At 37.6% G+C, this 12,500-nt stretch overlaps 1 protein-coding gene across 8 annotated transcripts in view; it reads right to left on the bottom strand.

Moving 5' to 3' along the window:
* ephb3b (eph receptor B3b) overlaps positions 1–1,622 on the bottom strand; it is a 48,189-nt gene extending 46,567 nt beyond the window's left edge. For 3 of the 8 annotated variants that reach the window (XM_081384260.1, XM_081384265.1, XM_081384263.1), the window contains exon 1: positions 1,092–1,601. In XM_081384260.1, coding sequence (XP_081240386.1) covers positions 1,092–1,155 — 64 coding nt within the window. In that variant the 5' untranslated portion in view covers positions 1,156–1,601. Of the gene's footprint in view, positions 1–1,091 lie in introns of all 8 variants that reach the window. The other 5 variants (XM_081384262.1, XM_081384259.1, XM_081384264.1 and 2 more) reach the window with 2 other exon arrangements.
* Positions 1,623–12,500: the final 10,878 nt, after the last annotated feature.

Here is a 12,500-nt window from a genome sequence, read left to right as displayed (position 1 = left end):
TGCAAGCTTTTTCATCTTTAAAACAAATTAGGCTATTCGGGGCTTTTCGTAAGGCAACAGCATATCAAATAAATCGCCCGTTAATAGCAGGCCTATAATACGACTTTTATGGCATTATAAGTGTTGTTTTAAAGAATAACTGGCGAATTCACGAATACAAGTCAAGGTACAATAAGCAAGTGTTCGCGATGTCATGCTTGTCGCCGATTATGGTTAAAATAACGATAAATACGTAAATAAATGAAACGACATTGTTGTTCTCCCTGAAAATCTATGAACGCGCGCGCACTCGTTTTCATCTTTATTGGTGTCAAAAGGTCCCCTGGTCCATAATGGGGGTCCAGACTTCGAAGAATTAATTGAATCAAAAGCCAACTAAACTACCGATCTGAGTCATTATGAAATAAATGAATACAATTTTGATTAAAAATAACACACACACACACACACACACACACACACAGAGAGAGAGAGAGAGAGAGAGAGAGAGAGAGAGAGAGAGAGAGAGAGAGAGAGAGAGAGAGAGAGAGAGAGACGCACAAAAAGGCCATAACTGATTCACAATATGCCTGACATGTGTGCAACCTAGCCTATATACAAATAGTAGCAAATACAATGTTAATCTTGGTTACTTTATAGGTTCAATAATCGCTCACACTTCCTTAAATGTATCCAGGAATAAAATGCTCAAAATTCCCCATGAGTCTTTTGAGGGAACCTGGGTTTGTGTCCGACTGACAGAGAGACTGTTGAAGTGGGACTCCCTGTAGAGACATTTCCTTTACGAAAGACACCAACTATTGTGTTGGTGAAAGAAAATAGACAACGATTAGGAGGGAGAAGTTGCGCGGTGTAATTGCATGTGTATTGGTGACATTCAATGGCCAGATCGATTCCCCGGTGCATTTTAAAGAAATATCGGGACCAGACGCGTGTTTCTGGTTTACTTCAAACGCATAAAACTAAAACCGTAAAACCTCGATGGTGTGATTATTATTATAAGCGCAACTTCTATAGACGCACATCGATCGGTGACGCGCGCGCCCCTTGATAAGCATTGCGAGTAAAATATATTTAATAGGCAATCTTACCTTCAACAGCCGAGGACAGAGGCAGCAACAAGCCGCATAAAAACAGCAAATAATCCATTGTCATAAACCAGACACTTCGGACATGAAAGTGGAGGAGATTGTAAAATCCTTCAGACCCTCAGTTCAGCTTCAGAGACCCTCTTCTCCAACTTCAGCTGTCTTCTTCTCAGCTCTGTTTCCATAAACCGCAATGATTTCAGCAGTGTTTATGTAATCCAATGTGCGAAATATCTAAATCAGCGCTGAAAGAGCTTTAAAACTCATCCACCGGGTGCTCTTTTCATCAGTGGAGAACATGTGTGTCCGTTTATAGATGTTGCACAGTGAAATCCCTACACGGAGAGCAGTTGTTCAAATGTCCATTCGTCCTCAAATAACATTCTGCTGTAGTCCGAGAATAAAGCGCGTCCCGTAGAATCACCTTATAGCGGCTTCACGCGTAAAATCCCTGAGCGCGTTACCTCTCGTGAGCGCGGACCGTTGCTGCTCCTCTGCCTTTCCATGTGCACTGGAATGAAGATCGGCTTCTCTGAAATCAGGGAAAGAGTGAAGGAGGGAGAGCGAGGAAGGCGGTGGGGGGAGGAGTTACGCTCAGAATCAGCTGTCAGTCATTCCCGTGGCTCCGCCCCCTGGAGGATCCGGCGCAGTTGGCAGGGTGAGAGCGCCGCTCTGCGGGTCTGAAAGCTTGCATGTCTTCAAAAGCTCTCGTGGAAACGAACAAACCTAATACTCTTCTTTTGGTAACATTCTATGTTACAATGTGTGTAACATTCACAGGCCTATTATTTTAACCCTTATTCATTATCAGCATTTTTTTTATGATAGTAAAAATGTGTAATTGCGCGATTTATTTCAACAAAACTACACTGTAAGTACTGTAACTATTTTAATTTGTATTGCTTACATGCATAAATATATTGAAAAATGAACACTGATTTATTTTAGTAGTAGCCTAGTAGTAGTAGCCTATTTGCTTCAGTAGTTGCTGAATTATACGGATGCTACTTTCGAAGGATAAAGCCGGAGGGATTGTTAAAGGTTTGGCGTGGACTGGGGAAACGCTTCGGATGTGCCACGTTGACCTGTATGTTCATATTTTGCCATGTTATGATTTATGATATTACACTAAACATACGGTTAGCATTTGTTCTACATGAAGTGATCACATGCTGTACTTACTTGCTTATCAGAAGGGTTATATTGTTCTCATCACCTCGCTCTTGCTCTATTTTACACACTCTTTTCTCCTTCGCTCTGTCTCTGTTTAGAGGACAACAATTTTGAAGCCTCTTTGAAATATAGTAATTATATCCAAATTAAACTGGTTCTGCCTTGAAAGTATTGATTACGCTATTGTGCTTTGTAAAAAAATAAATAAAGTTTAAGAGTAAAATGCTGTTGTAATTATTATTATTATTGAGTGTTTATTTTGCTTTGTTACTTTGGGTTTAAGATAGGCATTGCATAATCTAAATTATAAATGAACATTGAAAAGGTTAATTTATATTTAAAATGACCATTATTCACCCATCCCTTGATTTATTCCATTTAAATGTTTATTTTTGAATAATATATTTTTTTTTAAGAAATGGAAAGTGACTCTCTTTAATAACTTCAGCTTATCTTAGTTTGACAACCTTAACTACTTCATAAATGTATAAATGTTTTGCACTGCTTGCATGCTGCGTGAACACTTTTTCATTGAGTTTATATTCATGGTCTGATCTTTTTTTTCACGGGAGAGCATTGCCATGCGGTCTGCTAGTAATGAAGGCATACTTCAACATCTGTGTATTTGTGATAAAATCTGAAACAATGCACTTTTGACAGTTAATTTCAAATGATAAAAAGCATTTATGACATAAGTCTCACAGCTGTTTTTAAATGAGTGTGGTAAGAGGTTTGATTAGTTTCACTTTCTGGGCTTCTGTTATTATGTTTAGCTGAACGTTTTTTGACACTACTGTCAATTCATTAAAACATATAGTGTGTATGGCTGAAATAGAAAATCATCTAGAAATGTGTAGCCGGGCTAAATCTAAAAGGACCCAGGATAGAGCCTTGATTCACTCCAAATGTTTAATTTAGCTTTATCTGAGCACTGATTGCCAATAAAAGCAAACATTTCTATCATATTTCAGATTGAATTTAGATATTTTAACTTCGCTTGAGAGGTCAAGTGCTTCAGGAGTTTGGTGCAAAGTTGTGTTTGGCATCATCTTTATCTTCATCTTCAATGTTATATTGACGTCATAAATTACTTGAAATAGAGCTGCATGATTTTTATTTTGCTTACTAAAACCAAAGTATTTAAAAAAATGCTTTATTATTATAAATGTAACGTTGCAGAAAACAATAGAGTATTTATTTTTTATCTAAAGTGTAATTTTAACACACACACACAAAAAAAAAACAACAAAAAAAAACTTGTTTTTTCAACGAAAGTGGCGTTTCAGCTAATATTAATGCACTCTAAGAGAGTATCAATTGCAGTTCCAACATTTCTTTCATATATTTGTTATTTATGTGGCTGCTTTTGCTGTATAAAGACACAAGTGAGATTTGATTTATTATTTAGGCAGTCATGTGTTTGAATGAAATCTTATGTGCGATCTGAAAGAGGGCTGGGTCATGAGAACGGGGATTAGTTGCGCACTAAGGAAGTCTTCTCATAAGAATGTTTGTTAAACTAAAAAAGTATGTGCGTGAAGCCATAAATATGGGGCCAAACTAAAACCCAGACCAAAACTCTGGGGTCTATTTTGCATGAATGGAAAATTCAAGTTAATAGACTGATTGGCTCACTGCCTTTAGGTTCTATGTTGTTTAGCAAACGTTTTATTACTTGGTTATTTGTCGTTATATGTGAACTGTTTTAAAAGGTTAAATGTTATTTGAATTCTAGTTTTCATTGAGAACTTTTTGTTCTGTTTTATTGTCCCTATGAATGGTAATAACCGTTCTGCGTATTTTATGATACTTGAAAAGTCTGTATTTGGTCAAACAGCAAGATTTCTTTAAACATCGTTTTTTCTTGCGTGTCCATGGAGTGCCTTGAAAAAAACAGACTGTGCACCTGGCATTTATTACAACCGCAATAAGTAAAGTGGCAGACATTTTATTGCCATGTGGACATATGGAAATTTCTCAAACTTACACCCGATCCCCTTCCACTACTGGACTGCATGCCCGGCACTAACTTTGATGCTGAACTAACAAACACTAGGGCTGAAGCAATATGGACTTGTTTTGCTCTGGGTATATGCAGTGAGGGAACATAAATCTGACTGGGAGACAGTCCACCACCAGGATGATGCTACTGGTGTCAGTGCCCGGTTTGTAAAAAAACTCATTGTCTAAGACCTTTGCACTGTAAATCAATACCTTTGGACGCTAAAATACGTTTGCAAATCTAGTAGTAGTTCTAAACACTCCAAATCTAAAGTTCTAGTAGTGTGTGTGAGTTTCTGCATGTAGAAACGTCATTTACGTCATGGTCCGGGCACTCAAGTTGGAGGGGAACTGCTAATTGATGTCCCGGCACCTACAGAAACCCTCCCCCCCGTCCCCCTCTCTTTATCACTGCCTTCAGTTATAGTGTCTTCCCATTGCTCTGCACTTCAAACACTCTTATCGGCACACCGTACTGATCTCTATTTTGATCTCTTCATCACACACGTCTGCTTAGCTATCTACACCCACTGCGCAATGTGACGTCGTAGTGACGTCATTTTCATGTAATTTTTGGACGTCCAAATTTGGTCCATTGAAGGGGTTGTTTTGTAACGCCAGGCGACGTCTTTTTTCGACGTCTTCCGCACGTCATTTTTCGACGTCTTCCGCACGTCATTTTTCGACGTCTTCCGCACGTCATTTTTCGACGTCCATCCACAAAAGTTTGTTTACAATAAATCGCGCTCAGTGCTCTCAAACAAAACAGCGGTTTCTTACACACACACACACACACACACACACACACACACACACACACACACACACACACACACACACACACACACACACACACACACACACACACACACACACACACACACACACACACACACACACACACACACACACACACACACACACACACACACACCTTGCTTTACCTGGGACTCGAACTCGTGATCATCTGCTCCACGTGCCAACGCTCTACTGTTTGAGCTACAGAGAGAGTGATATAATTTATGATTATCGCGTTTAGGCTAAAAATAGGTTCGGCGCTTGGATCACGAGCATCTTGCAGTACATTTAAAATATTTTAAATATAATATTTTAAATATTTTAAAAATTTATTACATTTTAAATATAGCGATTTGGAAACGTGGATGGAGCAGTGAATAGGTTCATTACACAGCAAAATGACACGACAAACTCGCGTTTTGGAAAAGAGCTCTTCATTTGTAAATTAAAAAAATTATAATAATCATGTAAATTTCCTGCACCTGTCATAGACGTCCAAAAAATTACCCAGTTCAGGTCCAATGTTGAACGTAAAAATGACGTCCAAGTTGGGTCATGGTTGGACGTCCAAATAGTGGACCTAGTTTGGACGTCGAAAAAAATCACCCAGTTCAAAGGTCCAATGTTGAACGTCAATATGACGTCCAAGTTGGGTCATGGTTGGACGTCCAAATAGTGGACCTAGTTTGGACGTCGAAAAAAATTACCCAGTTCAAAGGTCCAATGTTGAACGTCAATATGACGTCCAAGTTGGGTCATGGTTGGACGTCCAAATAGTGGACCTAGTTTGGACGTCAAAAAAAATTACCCAGTTCAAAGGTCCAATGTTGAACGTCTATATGACGTCCAAGTTGGGTCATGGTTGGACGTCCAAATAGTGGACCTAGTTTGGACGTCGAAAAAAATTACCCAGTTCAAAGGTCCAATGTTGAACGTCTATATGACGTCCAAGTTGGGTCATGGTTGGACGTCCAAATAGTGGACCTAGTTTGGACGTCGAAAAAAATTACCCAGTTCAAAGGTCCAATGTTGAACGTCTATATGACGTCCAAGTTGGGTCATGGTTGGACGTCCAAATAGTGGACCTAGTTTGGACGTCGAATAGATGTCCAGAATTGGTCATGGACCGACGGACCCAATATAGACATGATCTGCACGTCTATCCGACGTCCAATGTTTAGTGGGCAGTAAATGGGAACATTCCATGGATGAAATTTCCTGTAGCTCAAACAGCAGAGCGTTGGCGCTTGCGACGCCAAGGTCATGGGTTCAATTCCCAAGAACTGATAAGAATGTAAATGTGCGCCTTGAAAACGCAGTGTAAGTCGCTTTGGATTAAAGCGTCTGCCAAATGTAAATGTAATGGTTTTTATACTGTCCAAATTGTATATTCTCTCCCCTTACTGTAACCCTACCCATCAAACAAAACTTTCTGCATTTTCACATTTTTTAAAACCTTTATTACTTTATTTGTATACCAGATTTACAAATGAGGACGAGATTGTGTCAGGTTATGGTCACTTCTAGGTACAAATTTCTCCCCAAAATATAGTTAAATAGTTATACACGCACAGACACACACACCTGACATGTATAGACTCTTGTGCATAAGAGCATAAGCGTGAAATGCTTGCTGACAGGTTTCACCCATTTTAAGTATAGGGCTTTGCAAATCCATTGTCTCACAGAACAAAACGTAATTGCTAAGCCACAGAGAGAGGCGATGCCAACGTACAACAATGATACAGTTCCCAGAACTCAGTTTCTGATTGGTGCCAAAGGTCTTACAAAAAAAGTCATGTCTGACTCATAATATAATATCCATAGTAAAACATCTTTAAAATGACAAATAGCCACTCAGACCCCACCAAAACTGTACGAAGAATCGAAACCAAATGTAAGTACTAAGTGACGTTCCCTCAGTCTCATTCTGCCTCTCCTATTTGACCTTTGGCCTCTCCTACATATACCGTATTACCAGTGCAGTGGCAGCGGCTATTAAGAGTCGATCACAATAGGTCAATGTCGACACACCCTCTAAAGCCTGAGAGGAAGCGGGACGTTAGGGGGCAAGGGGGAATTCACTTTCATTTCCAAATGCATTGCGGATACGATCACTCGGTTATTACGGGATTGAGGTGATCCAGAGGTCAGGGAAGTTGATAAGTTTTTCATCCAGAAAAGTCCATTACCCATACGGGTATTAAAAGCCCATCTGTCATCGAGCCCCTCGCGATTGTGCAGATCTCGTTTAATTCGTTTTATGTTTTTGCGGCCCCGTGGCAGAGAGTGATTCTCGCACCTCTGCGAAAAGCTCTCTTTAGTATTTACTGTAATGCACCCGGCCGCAAGTACGCCTGGTTTGAATTAAGGCCATGCTACTTCTAACATGCTCCCCCATGGTCGTGCAGCGTGTGATCAAACCACCCATGTTCCTCGGCTCAAGAACTCGTGGGTAATGGGAACCAGAGTCATCGGGGATGTTTGGGCAGAGCCGAGACGCTCAAACGCCCTCCGTCTGACTGATGTTCCCCGGGATCTTCTAAGCAGGGGGCTGTTGACTGACGCATGCGTTCAGGAAGGAGAAACCCCGACATGACAAAACATCCACACACTTCATCATTGTTCTTTGTCTCCGAGTGTCGGATTGTTTTGGGGGAACTCGTTAATCTTATCGCAACTCGCTTCATAGCGAACACCTGGAGATATTGAGCAACGTTTATGAACGCAACCCAAATGCAGATAAAGTTGACCGCGACTGCAGGAAACTTTGCCGTTAACTGGCAGAACTCCAGTTTAATAAGTATGCAACAGTAAGAGAGAGAGATAGTGAGCCATTGAACTCTTAAGCTAAGAGCAGTAAATCAATAATGCTGGTTGTTGTTGTTCACCAGTTAGGTTTTTCTGGTGAACAGCAGGGTTATCCAGCATGACGCTATTAGCATTCATCCTAATGTTGATCCTCTCTGACTAAATTTACCAGTCATTTATTACACTGTACTAGATCTGAAGCAACCGAAGCAATAAAAACACATTTAAAACTCACCATCCGGAAGCCACAAACACAACCAGAGCAAAACAGGGAGAAACATCTTCAACGGTTTCAGTCCACAAATATGAAAAGACAAACTCAAGACTGGTTCAGTAATAAAATGACAGATGCGCTGGTGTAAAGCTGCCCCGTGGTAAAGTGAAGTGAAACTCTACAATCAGTTCATCTGCCTATTTATTCAGTGGTTATGCATGTGTCTAGCAAAAAAAAAGTATCTTAGTGGTATGCATAACTTCCTGTACGTCAATGGTGTGACTTTCATCAGAAATATGTTAAAAATGTCTTCAAATTAGTTTGATGTTGGCATGAGATCCTGCGAGTATTTGGCTCTGCTTTCTCCTGTAACTCTCATTTCTTATCAAATATCTCGATTGTTTCTCCTCTCAGCCTGATTTCAGAGTTTCTCTAATGGTTTTATGGAGCAGGAACAGATCGCCTGCTATAACTGTGAATGAAAGTGTCCTCTGATATCTTCTTATGATTAATATTCAACAGCTAAATTATGACGCCGTTGTGATGCTCTGAATGCTTACTTTGTTCAGAGTCACACAAAAACACTGTGAGACTGTGGAACAATGTTTATAACGTGGTAACAATAATGTATCATAGTGAGGAGACGCTCGATCGCTTCAGTAAATGGTCTCTGCAAGTGCTGTGAGTTTGAAAAGCAAAACGTGCCAAATATTCGGATGTTTTTACTCCAATCTCATAACATCTGAAAACATTTGAAGTAACATATGAAAATCCATATATTTCTCTCTAGTGTAGTGTACTGAAGTGTTCCTTTCTAATGATTTATAGTTATAGGCCTGCATTTCTGCACAGTTTTGAAGCAAATATTCTTGGCTGCATGATACAATTTTCAAAAGTCTTGTGAAAAATAATCAGTATGGGGTTTATGGCCTCATTTTTTTTGTTTTTCACAAATCACGCATAAACGTTATTTTTCTCAAAACTACAAACTTTTACATACATTCTGCCTACCTATTATTGTGGGAACCCCCTAAAAATTGCAAGCGCTAAAAATACAATGCATTAAAATGCAAGAACTGTTTATGCAATGCATTTTTTGCATAAACAGTGCATTTTTGTCATTATTTTACTTCCATATTTATTAAAATGGCAGATAAATACACATTTCTAATATTTGTAATTACAATGTACTTGTATGTATATACTTTTGTTATTGTACTGTAGCTATACCATGCCATGGAAAACTAAATAAAAATGATTAAATAATGATTAAAGACACAATTTTAAAAATACCACCGTCTTAAGTTTTAGGCTTGGGAAATGTGATGAAATCCTTCGAAACAAGTTTTACGTGACAAGAATACAGCACCAGAAATCACACAGAACTGTATAATGTCAACTAAGCTACAGTACATGTAATAAATACATGTGATGGCATTGAGCATATCTCATTATTGCCATGTATTCAATAAAATCAACCTATTATTTCAATAAATACAATATTCTATGAACTTCAAATGCTCCATAAACATTATTACTCCTCTAAAGTTGATCATACATAAAATGCTTGCATTTTGGATGCTGTCAGTATTATAATGTAGGTTTCAGTGTCCATTCAAACATACATAAAATGTATTTGTGCTAGAACCACACGAACCACATACGAATATCTGGGATTGCTAAATAGATTACGTAGGATAATAAACTTTAAAAGAGCACCAAACCAGCCCATTATTATCAACCTATAATTTTAGACACTAGAAAATGCCTGAAATCTTGAACGTATATCTTGTGAGTTACACACATATGTTAATAGCAGTCTTTTGGCTCCCATAGTCAGGGATTAGTATGGAAACTATGGTTCATATCAATTGTAGAATGTGTGGCCTGTAAATCTCACTGGAGCGTGTTGTGACACAGAACTCCAACCCAAGAAAGGGTAAGATTCCTGCGAGAGAAGGTAATCCACACGTACCCCCACCCATGCACACACACACTATACACACACCAGTCCCGTCGCTGCCAAGACGGCAATCAGAGAACCGGTCCTGTTCTGTGCATCTTACAGGTGGTGGAAATGAGACTGACAGATAGCGATCCATCAAACGCAAAAAGATTAACAGCTCGCAGCTGATAGAAAGCTATGAAATAATAAATCTGATATAAAACTGCCCTTAAGCAACAGTTGTCAGTGCACAAGCCCTGAATTGTTGCGGAAAACAACTTCAATTAAAGTTTCATGTCACAACAGTTTGTTTCACCTCTAAAGTTGCGGTCACATATCAGGCCAAATGCAGCCATTTCAGCTGGAATCCACTCAATTGTATGGAAGCTTAGTTGACTTTTATACAAAAGTAATTGGGACTTTTTATCTCTCAAACAGTTTACATCTCGCAATTCTGACCTTTTTCCTCATAATTCTGCATGTGCATGCAGTCAGGTCAGGTGGCAAAAAATTTTGGGGGAAATAACAAAATTGCAAGATGTAAACTCAGAATTTTGAGAAAAAAGGTCAGAATAGTGAAATGTGAACTCAGAAAAAAACTTAATTTGTGAAAAGTCCAAAATCTGAGAAAAAAGTCAACTGCGAGATGTAAAGTCAGAATTCTGAGGAAAAAGGTCAGAATCACAAAATACGATTCTGAGAAAAGAAAGTCAGTTGCTAAATGTAAACTCAGAATTCTGAGGAAAAGTGTCAAAATTGCGAAATGTAAAGTCAGAATAAAAAAAAAATCTGAATTCTGAGAAAAAAGTCAAAACTGCTAAATGCAAACTCAGAATTCTGAGAAAAAAGTAAAAATTGAGAAATGTAAACTCAGAATAAAAAAAAACAGAAATCTGAGGAAAAAGTCAAAACTGCTAAATGTAAACTCAGAATTCTGAGGAAAAGTGTCAAAATTGTGAAATGTAAACTCAAAATTCTGAGAAAAAAGTCAAAATTGCTAAATGTAAACTCAGAATAAAAAAAAATCAGAATTCTGAGAAAAAAGTCAAAACTGCTAAATGCAAACTCAGAATTCTGAGAAAAAAAAGTAAAAATTGAGAAATGTAAACTCAGAATAAAAAAAACAGAAATCTGAGGAAAAAGTCAAATCTGCTAAATGTAAACTCAGAATTCTGAGTAAAAGTGTCAAAATTGCGAAATGTAAACTCAAAATTCTGAGAAAAAAGTCAAAATTGCTAAATGTAAACTCAGAATAAAAAAAATCCGAATTCTGAGAAAAAAGTCAAAACTGCTAAATGCAAACTCAGAATTCTGAGAAAAAAAGTAAAAATTGAGATGTAAATTCAAAATTCTGAGAAAAAAGTCAAAATTGCTAAATGTAAACTCAGAATAAAAAAAAAATCAGAATTCTGAGAAAAAAGTCAAAACTGCTAAATGCAAACTCAGAATTCTGAGAAAAAAAAGTAAAAATTGAGAAATGTAAACTCAGAATAAAAAAAACAGAAATCTGAGGAAAAAGTCAAATCTGCTAAATGTAAACTCAGAATTCTGAGGAAAAGTGTCAAAATTGCGAAATGTAAACTTAAAATTCTGAGAAAAAAGTCAAAATTGCTAAATGTAAACTCAGAATAAAAAAAATCCGAATTCTGAGAAAAAAGTCAAAACTGCTAAATGCAAACTCAGAATTCTGAGAAAAAAAGTAAAAATTGAGATGTAAACTCAAAATTCTGAGAAAAAAGTCAAAATTGCTAAATGTAAACTCAGAATAAAATAAAAAAAAAAACAGAAATCTGAGGAAAAAGTCAAAACTGCTAAATGTAAACCCAGAATTCTGAGAAAAAAAGCCAGAATCGCGAAATGTAAACTGAGAATTCCAGGAAAAAGTCTAAATCGCGAAATGTAAACTAAGAATTCTGAGAAAAAAGTCAAAATTGTGAAAACTAAACTAAAAATAAGCCAGAATTGTGAAATGTAAATTCAGAATTCTGAGGAAAAAAAGTCAGAATTGCAAAATGTAAATTCAGAATTCTGAGGAAAAAAAGTCAGAATTGCAAAATGTAAACTAAAAATTCTGGAAAAGAAAAAGTCAGAATTCTGAGAAAAAAAAAAAAGAAGCCAGAATCGCGAAATGTGAACAGAATTTTAAGGGGGAAAAAAAATCAAAATTGTGAAATGTAACCTAAGAATTCTGAGAGAAAAAAGGCAAAATTGTGAGATTTAAACTAAGAATTCGGAGAAAAAAAATCTGAATTGCGAAATGTAAAGTCAGGATTCTTAGGGGGGGGGGAAAACACAGAATAGCTAAATGTAACTCACAATTGCGAGAGAGAAAAATTAGACAAAAAATTACCATTTTTATATTCTTATTTTGTGGCAGAAATAAATTCCACAGGATTGGCAATGGCATAAGGGCGAAATGTTTTCAAATGCAGATCAAGCAACGAGTTCAAGCGGATTCACTGTGTTGACC

Source organism: Scardinius erythrophthalmus (genome assembly GCF_964197995.2).
Source record: "Scardinius erythrophthalmus genome assembly, chromosome: 14".
Classification (NCBI taxonomy): domain Eukaryota; kingdom Metazoa; phylum Chordata; class Actinopteri; order Cypriniformes; family Leuciscidae; genus Scardinius; species Scardinius erythrophthalmus.
This window is presented reverse-complemented; position numbering and strand designations above follow the sequence as displayed.